Source organism: Anastrepha obliqua, chromosome 2 (genome assembly GCF_027943255.1).
Source record: "Anastrepha obliqua isolate idAnaObli1 chromosome 2, idAnaObli1_1.0, whole genome shotgun sequence".
NCBI lineage: Eukaryota > Metazoa > Arthropoda > Insecta > Diptera > Tephritidae > Anastrepha > Anastrepha obliqua.
The window spans coordinates 110,521,709-110,548,738 of record NC_072893.1 but is presented as its reverse complement, the minus strand read 5'-3'; the positions used below and the strand labels follow the sequence as shown (position 1 = coordinate 110,548,738).

The 27,030-nt window shown below is 36.2% G+C and overlaps 1 protein-coding gene across 1 annotated transcript in view; it reads left to right on the top strand.

Moving 5' to 3' along the window:
- The first annotated feature begins 964 nt into the window (after positions 1-964).
- Positions 965-27,030, top strand: part of LOC129238671 (frizzled-3) — a 79,976-nt gene continuing 53,910 nt past the window's right edge. The window contains exon 1 of the mRNA XM_054873772.1: positions 965-2,129. Coding sequence (XP_054729747.1) covers positions 1,857-2,129 — 273 coding nt within the window. The 5' untranslated portion in view covers positions 965-1,856. The remainder of the gene's footprint in view (positions 2,130-27,030) is intronic.

Below are 27,030 nucleotides of genomic sequence, written 5' to 3'. Positions count from 1 at the left end.
CGGGCGAACAAAAAAATACGTGTCTCACTATTTTGACCAGAGAGCAACATATTTGAGTTACACCGAAATCGAAGAACATGTCCCGAATAGCCCGGTTGAATTGAAATGGAAAGCATCAAGATAAACATGTTTTAATTGAAATCATTAAAACAGTGTGGTCATTAATTTTATTAAGCTATCTCGGGATTTTGTACAAATCCATTCATCAACGTATTTACGAAGTAATTTATAAAAAAGGTGGCAGCACAAACTATTATGCTTTAAATAATAAATGTAAACCAAACAAAATTTCCTATATTTATTAATATTTCCTCTTATTTGGTTAGTGCCTCTATTCACGTGAAACAATAAGTCGAACACAATACTACAGCTGCTGAAGTTTTACTGCTGCGAAATACCGTTGGATGCAATAATATTTTGATGCATTATTAATAACTATTTTCTTCCTAAAAATTCATTGCTTCACACATTTTATTTTGATTATGAATCAATAAAATTGGAAGATGTTAGTTAATTCTTTATGCCAAAATTGTCGAACAAAGATTTTGACTGCGGCAATACCAATCACGACACCCATTATCTGCAACACCTGAACATTCTATAGTAAATGTGGAGTATCAATCCGAAAATTTTTACTTTGAAGTTTACAATCAAGTTCCATCGAGCCCAAACAACACAACAATAATCAAAATTCTGTTCGAGGCACCACAAATCGAACGTTCTCGGATCGGCATAAACAACTTTGCCGGAAAAATAAACAAAACCGGTTCAAGAAAAAGATAAAATAAAGTATGACAGATGAAAGAATTTCTGCCGCAATCCAACACAACAGTACAAGTTGCTTGCTGATCGAAGGTTGTATGCAACATGTGTGAAGCGCCATTGGTTTGAAGCGCGTGTGTCGTGCGGCTGAGGTATATTAACAGCTGCCTTGTGGAAATTTGAAGAATTATTCAAACGAATATTGAGTGGAGCGAACGTTGTGATATAAGTGCGCTCGGTGCATAAATGAAAAGTGAGCAATAGTGACGCGGAGATAGCAATACAAGATATTTAAAGCAAACAACAAAGTAGTTATACGAAACAAAAACTCGTGTACATGTTTGCCTGGGTTTATGTGTTGGAGTGCGTGTGCGAGATTTTTTAGTTACACACTTTAGAAAAAAAAAAAAAACTTATAATTGGACTGTTGCTGATTGTGTTAGTGTACGCACAAAAACTCGTTGACTACCTGAGGAACCGCTTCTTGACTCAGTTACTCTGGCGGCTGTCTTCTTTGTGCCTATGTGTGTAGCTGCCACTTACTTTTTTGTGTTGTGTATTTGTTGCGCGTGAGGGAATTCCATAGTCTTTGATGGTATTTTCATGCGGCTCAACAACAATAACAAAACAGGCGATATTGTCAGTGCGGCACAAATTCGTGTGTAGATATGTATTTGCTGTAGCAATGAATGTGTAGAAAGGAGGCAAAGTATAAAGAAACATAAGAGGTCGAAAGTAGCCGCAAAACAATAAGAATACAATAAAAATAGTTAAAAGATAAATGAAAAGTGTTTAGTATATCCAAAATGTAAAAAATGTGCTAAAGTACCAACGGAAATTGTTTACTTAAAGGTGAAAGAGTTTCTGAAAATAAGTGAAAAAAGCAGTGGATTCGAGCAAAAAAGTGCTTTTGGGTTTTTGTAGCATTTGTGGAATTCCCGCTTGAAACATACATACATACATGTATGGAGTTATTTGCTTAAAAATTTGAATGAGAATTTTTCATCTCGCGTAAAATACGAATTACGTCCACACTCGAAAATAAGCAAAAATTAACGGCAGCAAAAATTTAATAATCCACCAAGTGTCACAAAATGTGCCGCTCTTTCAACATCGCCCTCCTGCCTATTCTTTGCATTATCCTGCAATTAGTCGCAGCAGTGCTCACTGCGAGCGCCGGAGCTGCATCAAATCAACTTCTGTCCAGCAACAGCGGCAGCGGTAGCAGCAGCAGCAGCACTGCTCATGGCAACAATGGATTACAGTGTCAACGGATCACAGTGCCAGCATGTCAGGGCTTAGGCTACAACATGACGGCTATGCCAAATTTGGCTGGCCACACTAATCAACTGGAAGCCGAGCTGCGGGTGGGTACTAAAAGCAAAAAAAATTAAATAGAATAAAAAAAGATCTACCAAAATATGTATGTATGTTTATATGCACAAGTATGTAACCAATACACAAAAGGCAATAATGATTTGGCATTACTTGTTCTAAATCGGGTACTGCGTATCGATTTAGGGCTAATTAGTGCCGGTTGAGAACTCACACAGAACCAAATGGAAGAAAGTGATTTTCACATTTTCGTAGCAACACTTTGCGCTCACCGGGGAACGAAGAACTTTTGAGAAATATTTCTTTCGTAGAACTCTTATTGACTGCATCTTCATAATTGCGTGTTTACTTAATTATGCGAGTAAGCCAATTTTCTTTGTGCAACTCGGTTAGTGTAGAATACTAAAATGGGTTTGATATAAAGTCATACGCCCTAATTTATTTCATATCCATCTTTGTTAGTATTCAAGCAACAACACTGAAAAAACATAGATATTTAAAAAAAAAAAAAACAAAAATAATATAAAAAATTGATAATAAAAAAACATTGGAAAATATTTTAAAAATCCAAAACTTTGCATTAATTCAGGCAAAGAATATTACAAATTTCAACGCGTTGACATTCACAAAAGCAATCAGATCGAGAGTCAAAGAATAAATTAGCATACAACCAATTCTCTTTTTACACGATAGGTTAGGTTAGGTTAGCCTGGTTGGCAATAAGCCACGCATAGACCTTTTGGTCCCTAGCGATACCAGATGGAGACCGACCTCTATGAATACCTAAAGTAGACATCATGTAGGATGTCAGCGCTTTTGGCGTATCTAAGTAGGGCTGGGAGCTCCGCTTTTGAGACGTCTTCCAGACCCTCAAATAGTGGCGCTCCCAGGCATCTTAGTCGCGTTTTTGATAATGCCGGACAAACGCACAGAAGGTGTTCTAAAGTTTCTTCAACATCCTCTCTGCATTTTCTGCATTTGTCCGTGTTAGCAATGCCTATCTTGTACGCATGTGCAGCCAAAAGATTGTGACCTGTTAGCATACCTATGATAGTTCTGCATTCCTTTCGCGAGAGCGTAAGTACGAATTGAGTCAGTTTTTTGTCGTTAGTTCTACACATGACTTTTGCTGTTTTGCATGTGGTCAGATTAGTCCACCTAGTCCACCAACATCCCACATACGTTGCTCTGCCGTTGAAGCAAAACATTCTCTTCTAACGTCTTAGGAGACATTATATATATTTTTTCCATTTTATTGTAAAAATAATAATATTTTTTTTAATTTCCCACTATAAATGCCTGCTTGAACATAGTTTTAGATTGCAGAGAGCATCCACTGTTTTTCTACTCCATTGCGCATTATCAAGTCTTCTTGGCGATTTGAATTGGAGTTCAGGGTAACAATGTTGATCATTTATACCGAATTTCGTACGTTATGTGTATTGTTGTTGTAGCAATTTATAAACCCCGTGTAGGGTAGACCATTATTCACCATTCTCAACATACAATAGGCCTCTTAACATATGCTCTGCGCACTTACTTATATAGTGGCTAGTTCAAGAGTTTCCCTCATTTGTAGTTATTGTAATAGTCAAAAAAAAAAAAAAAAAACTCTGGGCTCAATTTTAGAATGTCAGTGCTTGGCCGGATATAAGTTCGAGTTGTTCCGGCAGCGCGCACCTGACTGTTATGGGAACCTGTTTCAGTCCTACGTTTCTAGGCATTTTTGATCTCATAGAAATGCTCACATGCGGCAAACTATTGCTATACTATACTAGTGACTTAGCAAGTTATTAATTACTTGCATTATTTTATTGTTTTAATACCAGTTTTAATGGTTGAACTTCTGTGCTTCAAATAAAATTTGCCGCACAATGTTTTATTCAACACAAAGCACAGGCCTAATTAAGATTTAAATTTAATACATTTACACACGAACACCACATTTCCCTCCCCTTCCAAAACTCTCCATTTAATTGTACGACTATATGTACGTATGTATTAGCTTTTCTCGTGTTCACATAGCTGCTAGTCGCCGTGCCGCTAAGTATCTGAAACGCTTTGATGAGTTGGATTGAGATGCGTTCCTCTGCGTTCTACACGCGCGGCTAACGCAAATGGAAAACCACGCCAGCACAACTGGCGCGAATGCTCGTATAAATATAAAGATCAGACACTTTAGATAAGCACGCACAGCGGCCAGTGGTTGAGTGGCAGCTCAAGTAGTCAATGACGGACCGACCGCCCGCTCAACTCGACGATGCGGTGGATGGCTCTGTGGGACGACGCGTCGACATCGAGTCCAACACTGACTTTATCGCTCGTAAAAGGAATTCCTAGAAATTACAGACGTGTTCGTAAAGTTTTCTTTTTACTCTAATATCAGCAGATATTTTATACCGCAATATTTTGCGTTAATGCCGCGCAGTGCATTGGGTTTATTTTTTCAATGCAGTTGCCCTATAAAATTCAGCGGCGCAACACGCATATTTAATATGAAATTATTTGCGAAAACTTACAGTATTACTTTAGTGAATTTCCATATGAAAATTAAACCAAATGGAAAACCACTAATAATTAACAATGAAATCTGCGTTTAGCTGATTTTTAATGCTACCGCGTAGCTGAGTCCTTTGTGTTATATTCATTATAGGGCAATTCAAAATTAAGTGCGTGGCATCATGGCAATTGTAAATTATATTGGCAAATATGCACATTTGGTTGTTGTGTTGCATTGGCAATTTGTACGTGCCATACTTATTTGCACTCAACTGTGAACTGCACTTATATGGCCATTTTATAGTAAAAAAACACTTTTTCAGTGAAATAACTTTGACAGTGGGAAATGGAAGGCATATGTTTTTATAGCTTATACATATAGACTAATATTTTTTGTGCTACATTTTTATTGTACAAGGTCCTCCAAAAACCTATTTAGATATTTTAGCAATTGAATGGCGGCAAAATCTAAAATTTGGTTTAAGTAAAAAATACTGCATATATAGAAATACTTTATGAAACAAATTATTACGTACTAGTATATCGAATTAAAAAAATGTCCAAAAGAGCATGTCACCTTGATCAAAAAGTTCCCGGAATATATTCAGAAAATTCAAAATAAAAGTTTATTCCTTAAAAGTGACATTATCGCCTTCAAAGTTTTCCACATCAACAAACGCCGGCGTTGCATCCAGCTCTCGAAACATTTTAGAACTCTATTTTCGGTATAGTCATAAAAGCTGTTCTGGCTATTCCCATTACTTCTTTAAATACAGGGTGGCTGATGAATTTTGCTACATTAAGAAACTCAAATAACTTTTTTTTTAGTGTATGGAATTCATTTATTTTTTTTCAAGTTGAAGGTCATTAAATTTTATTAAATGTAGCATAACTAGTTTTAAAAATAATTCAATTTAAATGCCCCCCATGCTCGTTGACACAAGTGCGGCATCTTAGTAAAAAGTTGTTCATTGCTGCTTTGAGAGTTGCGACAGGAATAGCCGCAATTGTTGCCCGAATGGATTGTTTTAGTTCATCCAAATTTGTCGGCTTTGTTTTATAAACTTCTTGTTTACATAAACCCCACAAGAAAAAGTCAGGTGCAGTAAGGTCAGGCGACCTGGGGGGCCAACGAAATTCGGAGTTTCTTGAAATCAGTTTATTGGGAAATTTTCGTCGCAACTCTGTCATAACAGTCGGGCTATGTGAGACGTTGCCCCATCTTGTAGAAAAATTCTTTCAGCATTTTCAAATAACGGTCTCCAGTAACCGTAACGGTGTGACCATTTTCTTCAAAAAAATAAGGCCCGACAATACAGCGTGAAGAAACCGCACACCACACTGTCACGCGAAGAGGATGCAATTCCGTCTCGTGGAGTATCTGTGGGTTAGAAGTACTCCATATTCGACAATTTTGTTTGTTCACATTGCCGTTTAAATCGAAATGGGCCTCATCAGACATGAAAAGGCAGTTTAACATGTTTTGGTCTTCTTCCACCATTTGCAGGATCTTCTGGCAAAATTCCAAGCGAATCGGCAAGTCTGCTGCATTCAGTTTGTTAACCATTTGAATTTTGTCTAAATCTTTGGGCATTATTGTTTGCAAAGACTGTCGGCTGATACCAAGTTGAGCAGATAAGCTTCTTGTTGAAACTCTTGGATTGCTTTGTATAGCTGCAGCTACAGCAGCGATCGTTTCCTCCGTCCGAACTGGTGGGTTTCGATGATAAGGCCTTCTTGCGACTGTTCCTTGCTCAGCAAAATTATTCACCAGTCTCATTATGGTCCATCTGCTCGGGGGATCGCCACCAAACATCCGCCTGTACTCTCTCTGTACCAAAACTACGGACTCCAGTGCGTGATAGCGGCGGACTATCCAAATTCTTGTTTGCGTGTCCCAGTTATCCATTTTAATAAATTTTAAAGATCAATCTGCAAATTAAAACAAAAATGGAACAGATAACTTAAAAAGAAAAAAAGTTATTCAATTTTTTTTTGGTAGCGGCTTTCATCAGCCACCCTGTAATTGAGAACCTGCTATTCTAATATTGCGTACTTCAGAATATGAAAAATTCATTACAAGAAATGGGGAAAATTACATACCTGTATATGGCCACAAACCTTGATTCTATATTCAAGTGCATTATTGTGTTTGTAAAAGTAGTAAATGTATTGTGAAATAAATATATTTACATACCTCTGAAAGGCCACTGTTAATATTAAATAAAGTCATCATTCAATATGGAAGTAATGATAAATGTCTATAGGCAAGTTAAAGTATTAGGATCATTTTTATAGCCAAGGAGCTGGCACAGAAATTAGCTTATATTTATATGTAACTTATTTAATAAAATTCGCACTAAAATCTGTACTGTATTAAAATCCATTTTAGTTTTAGTTCATAAAATTTAAAACAAAATATACCAATACAAATATCTTCAATAAATTAAAATAATTATTTGTAAATTTATTATCTTTAATACTAAATAAAATATATCTATTGATTCCCGTGTGGTCCGATAGATAACTTTTTTGCCTGTTGCTGTCGCAAAGGCCTCTGAAAAAACATCTGAAGCTCACCTATTTTTCTAATTTTTAATGATTGCTTCAGCTTCAGATCGCTGTCTGAAGAGCTCATTACTAAAATGCTGACATAAAATTCTTTACCAGTACAGAGAAAACAATCGTTTCAAAAAACACAAAAAGGTTATCGAAAAGTTGACACGCATTGAAGTTTCGTAACTTTCCATTATAATATTCTTACTGTAAAGGGAAATAAGAAGAAAAAAGGAATGTGGAAGTAACGCATGTTTGTGAAAGATAAGATTGATCAAATTATCTTAGGAATTCAAACAAAACTCGACACTAGCCAGACAATGGGACCAACAGTTTACTAGCTCACAATAACCGTAACCAAGGCAACGACAATGTCAAACGAAATGAAAGGCTGTAAATGATCGCCTGCTTTTTTAATCCAGTGCATGCACAGTATTTCGCGCTTTTAAACACTCGAAAAACTGTAAGAAAATTTCACCTATTTAAATGTACGTAAAAAATCATGATCTATTATTGGCATTTTCCACTTACTAGCACCTAAAAATTAGTAGTCTTCCCACTTATTGCACCGAAATTTAATTTTGCATTTTCCCTACAAATAAATTTATGCTCGGGATTAATAATAGTATTGCCTATTTCGGTGCCAACGACAATAAAAGTTCAGTCGAAAATTACCAGTTAACGAATTTGTACATATTGTAAATATGTGAAACTCCGTGAATGAACCAAAATTCTGCATCCTTCAGCATGTCGGTTGTGGCACGTGCAGTGTGTGCCGTTGCACCGTCCTGTTGGAACCACATGTTTTCCAATCCCAATTCATCAAGTTGCGGCAAAAAGAACTCGTTGATCATTGTTCTGTAGCGCTCACCATTCACAGTAACCGTTTGGCCCGCGACGTCTTCGAAGAAAAATGGTCCGATGACTCCTCCAGCGAAAACAGCAAACCATACAGTGACATTGAGGGGGTGTAATGGCTCTTCGTGGGTTACACGCGGATATTCAGTGCCCCAGAAGCGTAAATTTTGCTTATTTACGTACCCGCTAAGATGGAAATGGGCCTCATCACTCATGATTATTTTTGATGAAAAATCATCTTCCTCTTGGTGGTGATTAAGGATGGCTTGAGCGTATGTTAGACGCGATTGGCGGTCAGCAGCTAACAGCTGATGCACCGTCTGGACTTTGTACGGAAACATCGTCAAATCTTGTACCAAAAATCGCTGTAAAGACCGTCGACTGATACCCATTTGCGTGGCACGTCGTCTGGTCGATGTCGTCGGCGCTTCCATGACATCCTCGGCTACAGCAGCAATATTCTCTGCAGAACGGCTACTCCGGGGTCTGCCACGCCTGGCAGCATCTCGTGTTGTGCCAGTCTCTTCGAGACGAGCGGCTAAACGTCGCAGTGTTTCACCAGTAGGCGTTGGACGCGAGGAAATCTGCGACGAAATTCACGTTGTGCCAAAGTCACCGACCGATTATTGGTCAAATAAATAGTCAGCAATATTCCGCGTTCTGGAGCAGTGTAGCGTAACATTGTTTATTAACGTGTATTTCGCATGTGTTTACTACACAAATGTCAAAACAGAAGTGACATTAGGGGCCAATCGCAAAATTTGTAGCATATTCTGATAGGAGGATTACTTTAGCGCCACCTGTTATATAATTCGGGCATGTGATTTACCAGCCAACAAAAACTTTCTGTAGGTAATACAGAAACCGAGGCTAATACATAACTTCAATGTGCTCTAAATGATGTTCTTGTGTGGTCAAAAACATGGTGAATTAAGCTTAACGCATCGAAATCAGTCCTTATAAATTTCTCTTATGATTGTTCCATTGTACCTAAATAGCGTCCAAATATCATATCATAACACAGTGAAATACTTAGATATGACTTTAGATTCTAAGTTTGAAGAGAAAAGAGAAGAATTGAAATCAAATATAAAAACATTTATTGGCTCATGTTCAAAAGGCCCAAGTTATCGATATTCAACAAAGTCCTACTGTACAAGAAAATTCTGAAACCTAAATTGACATATGGAATACAACTTTGGGCTTGCTCAAGTTCCAATACGAGTATTAAGGAGCGCCGCTAATGCATACGCTATAACGAGCTTGAACGCGATCTTTGCATCGAATCTGTCACCGCCATAACACAAAAGTATGCTAAGTCACACATGGATAGACTTCAATAGCATATCAACAGTGAAGACAAGGGTTAAACGAGAGAAGCCCAATAATCTCCGGAGTAAACAACATTTCTGCAGTTTGGCAAATTAATGAATCGAATTAATTCAAACACAGTTTTTATTTCTTGCCTTAAGAGATTTTCTAGGCATTCGCTATATGGTCTTCCTTCACGCAATAGTTGGCTTACTAAGCTTAGGTATTAACCTTCTTACTCTTGAGAGTCGTACACAAATGCAGTGAAAAGTACTTAAACTACTCGCTCACTTCTTCTAGCGGAAGTTAACCTTAATTTTCTCTCATAGTATCAATACTCTTAAGAATATTTTTTAAACTATTTAAACCAAATTACGACCTTAATGAACTATTTTAATCTTTAATGTATCGGACTCGCTTTTCACCGTTAATAAAACGAAACTATGCTACCTCAATAACTGACCATGATGTTCAGCCGAAGCATTTTTTCTGTAGCATGAACAGTTTTAAAACTCGATGCTTAAAAAACATCCTGCGTTTCTGCGTGGGTTTTTGCACAAGCCCATTTGAAATTTGACAGAAACTGATAATCAACCAGGAAGGTTTATATATTTATATTAGATTTAAGAAAAGCTAAATTCAAATAAACTTCACTTAAGTAAATTTATTTTATATACAGGGTTTGATTGAAAAGTAATTAGCCTTCTCGCGCGGAGCGTCTGCCAAGCGATCAACCGAATCGGCTGGTGGGGGAAAATGCTCGTTGGACCTTTCCCTTCCACTAGAAACCGGACCCAGTTCGCTGGCAACAGCGGTGCAGTCAACATCGCTCCGCGCGTGAAAGCTGTTTTAAAAGTGTGTTAGGATTTTGCAGTGGCGAAAATGCAGCAATCGTTGGAGCAACGTTACTCGATCAAATTTTGCGTAAAGCTAAACAAAACGAGTACCGAAACAATTGGGCTACTCAAGGAGGCTTACAGGGACCAATCTCTGTCCAGTGCCTAGGTAAAACAGTGGCACAAGTCGTTCAAGGAAGGCCGGGAGGCGCATGTCGAAATCCAAGGTCGAAACCATGCTGACCATCTTTTTCGACTCTCGAGGCATCGTCCACAAGGAGTTTGTAGCTCCAGGAAGCACTGTAAACGGGGCATTTTACAAAGAAGTGCGCCTTCGGCTGGAAAACCGCGTCGCCCGGGTTCGGCCCGACCTTGTCAACAATTGGACCCTTCATCACGACAATGCGCCGGCGCACACCGCCTTCCTCTGCACCTCTACATTGGCCAAGATGGAGGTTCCGGTGCTTCCCCACCCTCTTTACAGCCCAGACCTGTTCCCTCCGGACTTCTTCTTGTTCCCGCGCCTGAAAAGAAAGGCGTTTCGACTCCATCGAGGCGATCCAAAAAACTGTGACAGCCGAATTGAACGCGATTCCGGCGGATGAGTTTAAAAAATGTTTCCTGCAGTGGAAGGACCGCTACCAGCGGTGTATTGACGCTCAAAGGTCCTATTTTGAAGAATATTAGTTGTATAAGCCAAAAGGTTTAATAAAACTGTTTAAAAAAAATAAGACTCATTACTTTTCAATCGAACCCTGTATTTAGTAGTAAATAAAGTTTGTGGTTTTTTTTTTTTTTGATTTCTTCGAATCTATGTACTGATGACTATTTAGTTGCCCGTGAGATTTCACTTTTCAAAATTAGTTTCAGTGAATTCGCTCTATGACAAATGCGTTTTTGATTGAGCATTCTTTCCAAAGTTAATTAGAATTACCTTCAAGTGCAGTTGGCTCAAAACAAATTAAAATCTCATTCGTTTATACTCTGGGTATAAAAAGTGTGATATGCAACTTATCAGAATACAAACACTCATACTGCGAGTTCAATGTTGGAATAGAGGGTAGAGTTGTAAAATGTACTTTTCAATTGTAGTTGTTGCAGTTCTTGCAAGTATTTGTTCAAGTTGTTGCTGTCAAATTAAAAGACAATTTCATTAAGTACGCGCGTACATACAAACGATGCCGCTTACATATATGTACATATACCTATTCCGCTATGTACGCATATACAGGTAATGTGAGTATATTTGTAAACCGAGTTGTAAAAACGACTCGCTCTTAGGTGCTGACAGTGTGCGAGGGTGTTGAATGTAGAACCATATTTAAGCAGATTCCCTTCACATATAATACAAAAGGTGAGTTTTTATCGTTTACTGGTGGAAGCTGTACTTTTACATACATACATATGTACATATTTACTTCCTTTCAATATGCACCGAGACCATTTATCACTGTACCTATGTAGTACTATATTATATACCAATGTATATAGAAATATAGTAAGAAACGCGGGAAATTTATGTCATGCGTCGATATTAAAGTTCCTTACTTCTGAGGTATAACATATTTTGCACAATTTTATATGGGATACTGCGGCGACAATACTGATCTACTGACAGAGCGGTATTTGCTATCCCCTTCAAGAAAAATCACGCTTAAAACTTGTGTAAAATGGCTAGATTATAGTAAAAAAAGGTTTGTCATAAAAATTGCGGCACATATAATATATTTGTGCAGATGTATCAGGGAATATATGCATAGATATGTATATTTTCAACAATACAAAATTTTTCCAAATAAAAAACAGGTTTATAAAGGGAAGAGTTGCACTTCAAGGCATTGTTATAACATAAAAAAGTAGCTGGTGATGTTATATAATACCAAATATAGTCAATATACTGTCATATTTGCGGAATATCCCAACACTTTGACATGACGCGCATACTCTGAGTAGAGGTCCGAGTTCAGTACATCAAAAAACTTTGAAAAAGTGTAGTAGTACCTGTCTAGATTCCTTTGTTATTATTCCATGTAACCAAAACAAAGAACTGTTTTTTGGTAACCCAAAGATGCCTCCAATAAGATGCAGAGTGAAAATATTTGACTCAAGAATGGCCCAAGACGAAATCAATAAATGCAAGTTTCAAACTTTGTGCAAATTAAAATAATTTTTTTTTTTAATTTTCATCAAAATGTCAAACTGTTTTATGTAGTTTTATATCACAGCTGTATGGAAAGCTGTATGTAGTTTAGCTTCTGGTATAATAAAGAGTACATTTGATGTGGCTTAAAAACAGCGTTGGTTTTTGACAATAGGCGGTCTTGTACATTTTCTCCGAATAATGATATTTTTTTGTGACGTGATAACGTCTTATAATTCGATTTAACAGGCTGCACGCACGAAAAAATGTGTCGTTACCTTGCTCATTAGTGTTACCTTGCTCATTGCCGTTACCTTGAATGAACTGCAAGCGAAAACGCGGAACGAACAAAGTAAACGAACGGCAACGTTCGACATCTTGCTCTCTCCTACTTAAGTGAGCGTATATATGTATGTATATGCGCATGTGTAGGTATATAAATTCACATACTTGTATTTGCATATGCCTTCTTCCTGTGTGCATGGTAATGAACCATTTCTCTGTTGAGAATAGGACGATGATAGAAAAAGTAGGAAATGAAAGGGAGTGTTTCGAGTGTAAAGTGCCTTGAAAAAGGCAAATCGATGATGGTGCCTCTTGGTGTTGTTGACTTATTAACGTCTGATGCACAATCGAAATTGAAGATATCTTTCATGAATTTGATAAATGTTTCGTCATTTTTCACGTTTGTGTAAATGTAACTGGACCTATTCCATAGCAATTCCATTTACCTCCTCCTCTATATCCATACAAAATATCTATCAAACAAATAAAATTAAAATTTTGTTTTGAAAATTGCAACCATTCCATCAATATTTTCTTATGACGTTGTCACGTTAAACTATCGTTAGTAAACCGACTTTACAGACAACCTCTTTTTATGTGAAAGAAAACGGCGATCGCGTAGCCGAATGGCTATACATACATACATGCATATGCACATATACTCTTTTGTACTGAAAATAATTACTCTGTCGATTATTTTATGATGTAATGTGTCAATAGTTATCTGCTGGCTAAATTTAAGACGCTGAAAATAAATGTTCAAAAGCCGCATACATATAAAAAAATTATGTTTTCATAAAACTTACATGTTACAGCAATTGAATACCTAAAAGCCCGCAAGATGTGTAATGTGTTTGAATAGAGCTTAAGTGTTAACATACAAAAAGTTTATTTTGGTTGTTTGTTTTTAATTATTTACAGCTGCATTTAAAGCGCCACCTTTTTGTCGCTGCGGCGGATGAAATGTTTACACTTTTAAATAGATAAATACACAAATACTTACATATTGCTGCTTCTCTGCTCAATCAGGATTAATCAGTCAAAATCAATACTAAAATGCTATATCCCTGATTTGTTTTATTCATCTAGAGCCGTCAGTCCATAAACAGATATGTTCGTACATGTATAGAAAAGTACATTTGAATAGATACATATATATGCATGCATAGCTCTTTCTTATTCAATGCTCTGCGTACGATTGGCCCTCGTGTTGCTCGTCTTAGGTATTATTTGTTTATTGGCTTTTCTGTCAGACATTTTTTTCGGTCACTTACTATGCAAACAGATTGCGCTCCAACAGGTGATTGCTGCTAGATGTGATGAAGATGAATACGACGCCGATCATATTGCTAGTGTACATGTGTTTGTGTGAAGATAGTGTGAGATCGGCACAATTGTATAGAGTGTGATTTCGAAGAAGGTGCGTCAAGTATTGTGTATACAAACAACACCTAAGCGCTTCTACATACGAGTATTTGCTCTTTCCGCATCGTCGTGAAGAAACGAACAGTAACGATGCGGCCAAAAAAAAAACGTTTGCTTTGAAGAACGTTATACACATACCCATATACATACACACATGCATACATGAGAACTGATAATTACGATAATTTGCAATAATAATTACTCAAAAAATTGTTGTTTCTAGTTTTCTCAGTTCCCACTCATATAAGAAATTGATTGTATTAACAAAAATGCCAAACAATAGCGTGGTCTGAAATTGCTGGCAACAACATGGCGATTTGTTAACTATTTGGCTACTTTTTGTTTTTTGAGTTTTTCTATTCTATTTGCAAGAAAATTCAAATGAAAATATTTCAAAGGTTGATTGATGGAATCATTCGGTACGCAATAAATAAGATTTCATAGAATTTATTAATTTTATCTTGTTTTTTGGAAGCGAGTAGTCAGCGGCGATGTAGCCGAGAGTGTTTGCGCGTGGTTCCTTGCTCGAAGGCCCGAATTATAGGCGCTAGTTTTTAAGGGGGGGTAGGGTCACAAAATCGAAATTTTTTTCTTCACTCAACTTATAGTAAATCATTTCAAGAATGTTGTGTCAAAATTTTAAGTGGATCGGAGCAGAACTCTCAAAGTTATAGCCTTTGTAGGCACTCTACCTCGAATGCGGAGCATCGATAGTTTTTCAGAGTCATTTTTTCAAACGCGTTTTTCCCGAAACGACTTCTTAAAAGTCGGTGCCAATCACAACTCCGAAATTATTTTTTCAAATTTGGCACACGTTTTCTAAATCAAAAATACCTCCCCCCCCCCCCCACTGTTTTTTTTTTATTTTTTTTTTTAAGGTTGTTTTTCACTTACAAATATGGCGAAATTTCACTTACAAATATGGCGAAAAAATGAAAAAAAAAATTTATTAATGGGGGGGGGGGGAGCATTACGTCATACTTTAACTGAAAAATTCGACTTTTCTAGTTTCAGACGATTCTACGACGAATGCCGATTGGCACCGCAGAGCACCTCTCGAAAAACATATCTCCAAAAAAACTCTGTCATGGGCTTATTTGTCAATATTTTTTAATATTTTTTAAAAACTTATTGAAAAGATGTACAATAACATGCAACTGATTTTATTAAAGTATCTCAAGCCATATTTCTGTAAAAAATTCAAAAAAAGTGTTTTTTTTTTAGCGCTAAACCCTACCACCCCCTTAATAGCGATTGCCTCTTGACAGATAAATGCCATACCTCCGTGTGTAAATCTACCATGGAAAACCATCTATCATCTTGGAAGTTGGCTTAAAATGGAGCGCCTTGCATTGATTGGACAAAATCAAGACAGTCCTGGAGGAGAAGCTTGGTCAAAGACATATCTAACAAAAAACACACCAAGGATACCCTAAAGTAGAACACAACAAAAAAAAATATGGGTTTGTGGTTTTGGTTATTCGAATTGTGTCTTTGAAATAAAGAGACTGGATCCAATGATGTTACGTACGCAATAGAGCAAGACAATTCGTCGCTTCATTAGACTTTCTATCTCTTTCGAGCAATTGAGAGTTCGAATGAAACATTGTAGGGACAGTGGAAGGGGAGATATGTTTACTGAAGATTATAATAAAATATAAATCAAGACAAACTGTTTTTCAGTATTATTCTCGTATTTTAATAGCCACACTTCGCAGAACAACATTTGTGAACATACTGTAATGAAATTTTTGAATTTCCTTGTGCATTCAAAATAATGGGGTCATGTGAGTCGAAAAAAAAATTACTTACTGCATACATACTCTTGTAATAAAAAAGTTAATACCTTAAAAGCGAACGACAGCTGGGGTATTTGCCCAAGCATCTAATGATGCTCCGTAGGAAAAAGTAATCGATTCAAAGTGGATGAGTAGAGGAAAGCTAAGTGACTGAGATTTCAATATAAGGGCCGCAAACGAAAAACAAAATGCGGGAGATTAAAAAGGCAAGCATAAATAAAGAACTAGGCGTTTCGAGGTCACAATCGGAGAAGAGTCGAGTAAGCAAGTGTAGATAGACAGTTAGAGGCTATAAAATCACAATAAAAAATACACAAAATTCAAAATTTGTTATTTCGCAATCTTCTTATTATTCAGTCGTAAACAATTCAATAGTATTATTTGAGTGCAATTTTGTGAACGAAAAGGGTTGAATCACTCTTATTAGATTTTTGCGGGTTGAATTTATTTCCATCTTGGGACTTTTTGATCATGTTAAGATCTGAATAATTTAGGCGAAAGTATAGAAATTAATTTTTGTTCGAATTTAAAAATAATAAGTGAAATGAATAAATTCAATCAAATCAGTTAAAATTTATATCTGTGACAGAATTTGGTCGGGTGAGAAACTCTTTTGCAGAAGGATGGTGCCTGAAGCTAAAAACTTTATTTGGAGGTCAAATTAAATTTTCATATTTGTGTTTCGAAGAGTTGGAAATAAAGTTTAAAGCATCAATTTGAGCTTAACATAATTTTCCGGCAATACAACAAAATTTTAACCTATGGGTTCTTTATTTGACAAATATCTAAAATGGTCTGTTAAAAAAGGAGTTGGGGATTAAAAGTTTCCAAGTATTCAAAGTATTTCCTGGGAGATTTAATTATGGGTCTTCTCTCACAAACATTTAATGCGATTAATAAAAATCTACCAAAAATTAAAAAATTAACACCTATGCTATGATTTTTCTACTTTATGATTTATACATACAGAAACGCTCCCTTTTGATAAACGCTTGATGAGCATAATATTAAACTGTTTAAATTTACCGTTATTTTTTCTCTTAAAATCATTTGCATTGCTTTTGTTACTCTATTTACTACCCAATGCGCCTAGTTTTGTAGTTGTGAAATTGAAGTACCGTTAATATTATCCAACGCAGTGCATGGGTTACTTAGCTCAAGGTAAATAAACTGAGACGAGTAATTAGAAACAGTTGTTCAATGGAAGCATATTCGGCAAGTTGTGTTATTTTAATAATAATCAACTTTTTGGTATGTATATATTTTAAATTGGTTGTTTAAAAGCAACTAAAATATTCGTCTTCAAGATGTGTAATGGGAAAAAGTAGCAGCTGTACACCTGCCCTGCGCAGCTCCATTTTTGACCTTCGTAAAGCTGGAAAGTCGTACAGTGAAATTTCTAAACAAGTCAAATGCCCAAAAAAAATAGTTTTTAAGGCGTTAAAATATCGAGCATATATCAAGCATATCGAACTTTTTAAGACTGTTGACAATGTTCCACGTAAGAAAAGGCCCCGGAAAACTTCAGCAGAAATTGACCGCAAGATAGCAATCATCTCCAAAAGAGACCCAAAAAAGGCTTTCACTGACATCCAACGGGAAATTCAGGATCAATATAATTTCGAAATATCCAAGAGGACAATTGCTCGGCGTCTGGTCGAATCTGGACTGCATGGCAGAGCAGCACGCAAGAAGCCCCTTCTAACCAAGATACAAAGGAGACGGCGAGTAGTCTTTGCGAGATCCCATTGGTCATGGACTCCAAATCAATGGAAATATATCGTTTGGAGCGATGAAACCAAGATAAATCGCATAGGCCCAGATGGTAGAAGGTATGTTCGACGGCCAATCAACCAAGAATTCAATCCTCGCTACATTTCAGGGGTAGTGAAGCATTGTGGAGGATCAATCATGGTGTGGGGATGTTTCTGGTGGAATGGTGTTGGCCCAATCCATAGGATTGATGGAATTTTAAATAAGGAGAAATACGTCGATATACTAAAAAAAGTAATGTTGCCGTGGGTTGGGGAAAATTTGCCTGTTATATGGAAGTTTCAACAGGATAATGATCCAAAGCACACGGCAAAGTTGACGAAACAGTTTTTCAACGAAAATTCCATCAATGTTTTGGAATGGCCATCATCCAGTCCGGACTTAAACAAAATAGAGCAGCTCTGGGGTGACGTTAAAAAAGCCGTGAGTGCCAAAAATATCCCAAATATGGATGTCCTTGGCATGGCAAGCAATACCTGTGGCGCGCTGTCAGAATCTCATTCCATCAATGCGCAATCGATGTGAGGCAGTGTTGAAGCAAAAGGGTTATGGAACCAAATACTAACATAATCTTTATGTCGATCTGATAATACATTACTGTTTCTAATTAGTTGCCCTATCCAAATCGTGCATTTCACATGCTTTAAAAAATATATATATATATTTAATAAAGAATTGCGATTAAATTGTTTTCCACTAGTTTTTTAAGTTTATCATATGTTTAAATAAAATTGGCAAAAAGTTATGAAAATACGTGTTTAAAAGGAAAATTTATTTTGAAATAAGTGTCGTTTCTAATTAGCTGTCAACAGCTGTATGTATCTCTCTCTACCTATATATGCGCATATACTATATATTTTATTTCTCTTAATTTAATCAAAAACAAAAAAAAAATCTGACTTCCATGAAACCCTTTAGGGGTTTCGGTAGACTCACCATCGTTTTGAGAAGGAGTTTCACATCCGCCACAGCTTGACTTACGAATTTGTCGCACAGTGTTATTAATCTTTTTACCCAAAAAGTGTTCCTTGAATTCCTTTAGTATGTAGTTTGATATTCGAAAAAGGATATCTGATTCTTATATACACCAGTCGATGAAAAAAAACCCTAGCATCCCTTACGATTATAGATTTTGACACTTAATTTGTTAAAATTAGTTTTAGCTAGCTTTTAATAAGAAAATAGCTCATTTTTTCACAATGAATGAATGAAAATTCCAAACTTTGAACGAAATTCAGAAAAATTATGAATAACGAAAAAAAAAAAATTCCAACTCTTTAAAACTTTTAAGTATACAATATGTTCACTTAATTTTTGTATGATAAAGTGAATGTTTGAAGTGCCCCAAACAAATTTTTTAGTTTTCCTCCATATAAAAAAATTGTTTTATATGCACAATACCATCAAAAATATCGCGTTGATTTTTGGAAAACTTGTTTTTGTTTGTATTGAAGTTTACCACCATACAAAAAATGTGCCTTATATGGAAGAAAATACAAAATACCATCAATAAATAAAACTACATTTTTCTCAAAATATAAAGTTATATTAATTGCATATAGGAGCACCCATTCTTAGCCTTGAGTTTGGTGAAAACATGTTATATGGGAATTACTTCTAAATCTATTTTTGTTGTTGCTGTAATGTCATAAAATATTTGCCATGATTGTTTAGAGAATGCTGCTGCCCGGATCTAAATCCTGGTCATGCCGGTAAAATAGAACCCAGTGTAGAGCGAACTAGTAGGAGTAGTTTTCAGGCGGCTAGTAAATTCAATTATGAGAAAGTAGGTATTTTTTGCAAACCGCTTGTCTTCTTTGCGTAAGCTTTGAACCATCCCTTTCATTATATCTTATACGTCACTTGTTTTTACCAAAAGCCAACATTTATAATTCAAATTTGATGCTCTGCGTATTCTTTTTGATTGTACCAAGTAACGCGTTTAGACCAATAAATTCTGGTTTTTAACAGACGCATTTTATATTTTGATTAATTTGATATTAATTATATTGAAAAGGTTTCTGGAGCTACACCTATTAACAGTTACTATTTCAAATGTATCAACAGAAATAATCAAATTAAGTCCTTTCTGCAGGTAGAAAATGTTAAGTCGAGACAAGTCGTTTTGTCAAAAGCCCACAGATATTTAAAGTTACAAAATATGATGTGTACTTGTGTAGATATGTGTGTGTGTACATCTGAAGCGCTGCAAATGTTGACTTATAATCTGAACTAGTCTAGTAGTCAAGTAATCATATATACACTCATACACTCGCACACATGTACATATGTATGTAACTGATGTAATGATCCTTAATGCGCAAGGGAAATTTCGAATTTTCCTAACTTTAACGTCACAAATTGCTTTTATCTTTTACTTTTGCCGGTTGCCTAGATTTATAGTAGCATGTCGATGCCGGCATATGTACGTACATACATATGTACATACAAGTGTACCAGCCAAAGACATAAAAAAGTGATAGTCTCTTTCCAACTAATAAACGCCTCTACATGGCGCATTCTTTAGGTAACACAAAAGAAAAAAAAGAAGAAACAAAGAAAGAAGAAAGGTTCCCGTTCCGCTCATAGCGCTAGATTCGAATAGTCGCGATTGCAGTCCGAAAAGTTCATTAGCACCTTCCGTTACGGCTAGCAGCCACTGGTGTGTTGCCGCTGAGTAACATGCAATTGCATGTGCTTCTTTAATTTTTTTTATTGTTGCCCTGTCGGCTTCTTCTTTAGGAAGACTTGCCTTTCAAATTGTCCGAATGACGGTCTGTCGGTATTTCAGCCGTCTGCTAGTGCCTACTTTGCTGCCCATCTCTCTTGAACCGAAAAGTCAGTTTGCTTGCATGTGTCCGTTCGCTTGACTGGTGTGCTGTAATCAAAAATTGTTTCAAACCATACAAGATTTTCTTCTTTTCTTGAACGGCTCTGCTGCAGCAGCAGCAAGAGCAATGCAACTGTAGTATCGAACAACCACCAACGCTCCATTTCTTTAAAACCCATTGCCATTTGTTCCTCCATTCGCTTTGTCTTATTGCAGGCACATCAGCATTGTTGCTGTGGTTTGTGAAGTGCACCTTTGCGATGCCAGAGGTTGGTGTACGCCTCTCTTTATGTTTGTTAACCGACTGCCGGACTCTTCGTTTCTGTTTTCTTTTATTTACATTTTTTTTCACATCATGTAATTTTTCTGCTGTATTGTTGTTGCTTTCCTCAGTTTTTTTTAAGTGTTTAAATTTCAGTAAATTAGCGTTTTTCCCTGCATAATGATTATATTGCGGCCGCTTGCGCAACCCTTCATGGCGCATTAAGGCTTCGACGCTTGTCCCTCTGTTTCACGTGCCCCTTCAAACCTTCTCTTTCAGTTTGATCATTTTATTATGTGTGTGTGTCCTTTGGTCTAAATTTCGTTTTTATTTTTCAAAAGCGATTTTAATTCTGAATTCTTCGGAAATCATCATGCAATAGAAAACAACAACAAAAGAAACTCCCTTAATGACCTATAATTAGTGTTCGACGTTGGACGAACGAGAAATTACACTGACTCATTGTCTCCCATGAGTGTGCAATATTTTTTTAGCTCTCTTTCATTGGTGCCCGCAACATTACAGGAACATTCTGAACTGGTGAAACGAATTTTGCAGCATAGAACTTATATTTTTTTATGCAATTGCCTATTGATCAGGAATGAGTGATTGGAAAATCGAAAATCGAAGAGGATTAATATATATAATATTTTAAAGTTTTAAATTTTATTCAAATGAACTGTAAATATTTTGAGGGGGTCAAAAACAATTCAGAGGCCCCACGTTGTTGAGTAACAGAGGCCCAATTCCTGCGAACGGCGACGAATCGATAATTGATGGTCATCATTAACACTGGCCGATGCCAGCTACGATATTTTCTTCAGTTCGCACTCTACGTAAGCGTGTTGGTGGTTTGATGTCCGATAATGTAAATTTGGTTCTAAATTTAGTCACAATAGCTCGAAAGCCGCTTCAGTGGGTCGATTAAACTGACCATAAAATGGAAGAAGCGCGCGATAAACTTTCTTAACAGAATACGCATTTTTATAAGAAAATTCAATGATTTGCAAGACGATTCATGGTTAAATTATAGACCAAACTGAAGATGTTTAACAGTGAAACAAAACACGAAACGTGCATCAGCTGTTTAAACCAACTGTTTAAAAATATAATAGCTAAAAAATCCCCCGTTATTAGTCCTAAAAGCCCACTCAAACTACTCGCGTACAGCCACCCTACACTGCACGTACCGCAGATCAAAGAAATTTGAAATATAATTAAACAGAAATTCTGAAAAGGTCATAAAAGCTCAAAAGCACGCAAAATGGAAAGAAAAACTCGATCTGAACATATTTTTCAAATTTATCATATCAAAGTATGGGGAATAAAAACAGATCAGCTGCATTAATTTGGTGCCGTACCTACACTTAATTTTTATTTCCGACTTTGAAGTGAAGATAAACGCAAATAAGCAATCAATGCGCTGTTGAATAGAAAAACAACAAAGATCGCTGAAACTACACGCATTATCAGCAAAGATCAAAGCAGATGGTATTTCCCACAAGAACACAAATTACAGCAGCATAAATACATGCGTAAGAATTTATGCATATACATACATACATACATACAAATAGCTTACGAGTTGTGTTATGAAGCGTATTTAATAATAATTGCCATAGTTGGTGATGTACATGATCCTCAACAGTTTGATCACAAAGTTAGAGCAGAAAACGAACAGCTAGGCATCTAAATATGTGATCGACTGCGAGCAGATTATAAATGAAAGCAACCTCATAAAAAAATAGGAAAAAATAGGAAATAAAAGAATAGAAAAACAGAATCATAAGTTGCTCATCATGCCTTCATTTAGACGCATTTTCATTCTATTATTACCATTCTTTTTGATCTTTCATTTTTTGTTTTTGTTTTCGTTTTGTAAACGATGTTGTGGTAAGTAGTCGGAGGTTTTGTTGTTGGACACTTTATTCAACGAATGCCTTGCCGCCAGTTCCATTATACTACGCGCACAATAAGGAAAATTCATTGATGTACATACATACATACCTACATGCATGCAACTTCACTTCTGCATATGTGTATGTATGTATGTATGTATATATGTATATGTTAGACTATGATTTACTTGGCTGATCCGGTTGGCTCCCTTCCACAATTTGCGACGGTTCGTTGGTTATCTAAGCATTCAGGTCTTTGCGTTCTTTGTTTTGTTTTCATTTATAGGTAAATAAAGGATAGGAAGTGGGCTCGTTGAAGTTACACAAAAAACAAAACATGCAGCAAAATTTGTCATGCCCATCGAGATGTGCTTCCTGTCGAATGCTGATAAGTGATTCTAATTTGATGGCTTAGGCTAAGCTATGACAAAATTGTCTGCCCACTTCGTTCTATGGTTGTAGGCATTCCCCAAAATAGAGTTTAGAAATCGCAAGGTTTAGAAATTGTCACTCAAACAAAGAATAACATAATGAACTTCGAAAATGCTTTGAAATGCTAAAATAAGTACTTTTGACAAGGACCAGGTCCAATGTTCGAAGAAATTTTGCGGAGAGTCCACTCATGGTTGATGATGTAAATAAACCTCTGACAGTTATTCCAGCAATGCATTTGCCTGGGCTAGCTTTGTACGGCATTGAGTTATATCACCGCGGTAAACACACATTCTGTCCTATGAACCAAATATACTTTTTCGGAAAGGGGATAAAAAATAAAAATACACGTGTATCGGCGATTTTCATGCACACGTCACAATTTTTTTTTTTTTTGTATTTTATAACTTTAAACGAGCAATTCTTGTATGCATATCTGTATAGCCACACGATCTCAGGATTAGCTTAACGGATTTGAATGAAATTGGGCACACAGATAGTGTATCACATTTCTAGACTTTTCACCTAGGTGTTGCCACTGACAATGTTTCACAGGGTTGCCACCTGTTCGAAATTAAAAAAAATAATTGCGTGAGATATGCCGATGTGGGTATCAAAAGAAAGGTATTTCACTCCGCATTATAATAGAGATATAAACCCCGAATTTTTTTATTAAGTTTATTATATTAAAATTAAAAATTGTTACAATCGTGCAATTTAAAAAATTCGTCACATGGAATACTGCTACGTCGATCACGAGCGGCTGTTATTTTAAAATCAGCCACCACTATATTCCACTGCTTAAAGCGTGATGCAAACAGTTCGGCTGTTCTCTTTGACAAATTTCCTTCTCTTACAAGGTCATTGAAGTCGGCTTGCGTTACTAAATGCGGCACTGCATTCCCAAGTTCACTGGGTGTTGGTACAAATTCCGATACTTCTGGTTCCCCGCATCTCGCATTCGATGCAAGAAATGTTGATAGCATTTTTGGTGCTACTGTTGGTTCTCCATCCCTTAATTCGGGAACATCATCAAAAATCTCCATTGAAGCCGCTATACGTTCTTCTGGTGAGTACAGAACTGCTGGAATAACCGATTCTACATTAGCGTAGCGTATTTTGTTGCGGCGAAAGTATTGGTACCCTTTAGTTTGAGTAAAAGTTACGCAAAAGTAGCACAGTTCACTGCAGTGCTCCGTACGTGGTAGCCAAATTGTTGGTACAGAGTACTTTATTGTTGACCTTCGAACAGTAAACTTGCATAAATTTCTATAGCAATAGTCGCACACGACTTCCGGAGTATACTCGTACCACAAGTAAGGAACATAAGCAGTCTTGAATATTTTCTGAAACGAATTAACCACTGTTTTCGTAATATTTTTAAAATTTTTACTTGGTGCGAATAAGCCACAAACGTAACAAAAGTTATTTCGAGTCGGGCACTGCATTTTTCGTAAGATGAAATATACAGCAAGACGTTTTCGCGCAACAGAACTTAAAACAATTGTCAAAGTATACGTCTCCTAGTAGCGCAACTGTCAGATGAACGGAACTTCCGGAACTGTAACAAACACACAAACGGCACAGAGTGTGTTGTATGAAACAATAAATTAAAGGTTAATAAGTTGTTTAAAAATTTGGAGTCCCTTCAAGTTATGCCGAAAATTTAGAAAAAAAAAATTTTTTTAGAAAAAAAAAAAATCAAGAAAATCTGAGAATTGATAAAATTTTTTTTTTTTTAAATTTTACATAATAAAAATATTTCCACGAGTCTGCGTGCAGAAATTCAGCGCGATTGGATCACGGAAAAAGGGTTAAAAATTGATCCAAAGTTTTTCACACAGGCGGACTACGAGCTCTATATTTTATACATAAAAAAAAAATTCTGACGTGTACATGAAAATCGCCGATACACGTGTATTTTTATTTTTTCTCCCCTCTCCGAAAAAGTATATTTGGTTCATAGGACAGAAAAAAAGTTCGTTTTTGTAACGCAGTGTAATAGAAAATCAGGAAGTCAATATTTTTTTTTATTCCACTTTAAAAATCCAAAAATCCAAGCACCGATCAGTTTTAACTAACTGACATGTCAAAGAAATACTGAAAAGTGCTGTCACCAATTTGTAAATAATTTTAAAGAATTATCAAGAGACGTACAAATTTTTGTGAACAAATTTTTTAAGGGGTTACATCTAGTTAGACGCCCTGAAAAATGAGGTTTTTAAAAAAATTTTCCTGAGAAAACTTCTGAATTAATTGTTTTAAGCCTTTGTACACATATTATGGTAACTTTGAATAATATTTAAAAAAGGTTATGCTGTGTATCTGGTGGGACCAGCTGGGTGTTGTGTATTATGAGCTACTGAAACCGAATGAAACGATTACGGGGGATGTCTACCGACGACAATTGATGCGTTTGAGCCGAGCACTGCGAGAAAAACGGCCGCAATACGCCGATAGACACGACAAAGTTATTTTGCAACATGACAATGCTCGGCCACATGTTGCACAAGTGGTCAAAACATACTTAGAAACGCTCAAATGGGATGTCCTACCCCACCCGCCGTATAGTCCAGACCTTGCGCCATCCGATTACTATCTCTTCCGATCGATGCAACATGGCCTGGCTGACCAGCACTTCCGTAATTACGATGAAGTCAAAAAATGGATCGATTCGTGGATTGCGGCAAAACCGACCGAATTTTTCACAAAGGGAATCCGTGAATTGCCAGAAAGATGGGAAAAAGTAGTAGCAAGCGATGGACAATACTTTGAATATTAAATTTGTAACCATTTTACGTCAATAAAGTTTCAAATTTCGAAAAAAAACCGCACGAACTTAACCATAGTCCTATTACTTGCAAGAATAACAGTTTTTATAGCTGCTACAGCAGATTTCCAAGAACCCCTCCAAAAAAAGACGTTTTACGGTGACCACTATATCTCCGAAGTGGATTATCTGAAATGAAAAAACCTAACGGATTTGATTAAAGTATTGTATATTCTTGTAATTAATCGAAGGAATAAGCAAAAAAAAATTTATTGACAAAATGGCGGCTTCTCAAAAAAAAAATCTATTTTTTGGAATAGTTTTGGCCTTAAATTGTGTATAAACAAAAAAATGTTTATCGGTTTTAAAAAAGCTTCGATTAAGTACTAGAAAATATAGTTCAGAAGCCGGTGTAAAAATTTCAGACTAACCGGTTTAGCCGAGAAATCGTGGTCACCGACTTTCAAAACACAGTTTTGAGAAAAACAAGGTTAAAGTTTTAAAAGCTAATTTAAAGTGCTCTGACGCGTCGTTACATTTATGCGTATAACTTCAAAAATAATCTTCGGAATGACTTGAAATTTTCATAGTGTTTACTTAAATATATGTACATTACAAAAATGAAATTAAAAAAAATCGATTTTTTGAAAATTCTAACTAGATGTAACCCCTTAATATATTTAAATACGTATTTAATTGCGGCTTGCGAAAAATATCAAATTTTGAAAATTGACTTGGATTAGCAGCAGCTTGGCTACCCCTTAATATTTCATATTGGTGTAAATTTTTCAAAAAGCGGCAAGAAATTCACATTATTAATGTTGGGTACGCCCGTTGATGGAATGGAGCTATAAGTATTTAAGTAAAGGGTGTGTTTGTTTATGGTGCTGGTATATTTATGTCAAACGATTCAATAAAAATTTCCGTTAAAACTATAAACTATGAACACTACTATACTAGCGCACCTATCCCATAAGTTCTTGACACACCTTTTTGTCAAAATACGATTTACGATAAAATTGTCGGTAATTAAATTTTTCGGATATTTGCGAAATGAGTTTTCAATTTGATTGCCGTAGTTTATAGCCGTATAATTTTATGAATATACATATTGTACATACACACATGCATACGCAAATCTTAGTTGTGTTTAAGCAGCCCACTGAAAGCAAAATGATTTGCCGCGAATGCACCTCACTTTGCAAATATCCAATCATGAATAGAACAACAACGGCTCATACCCTGGAGCTATTTATTGC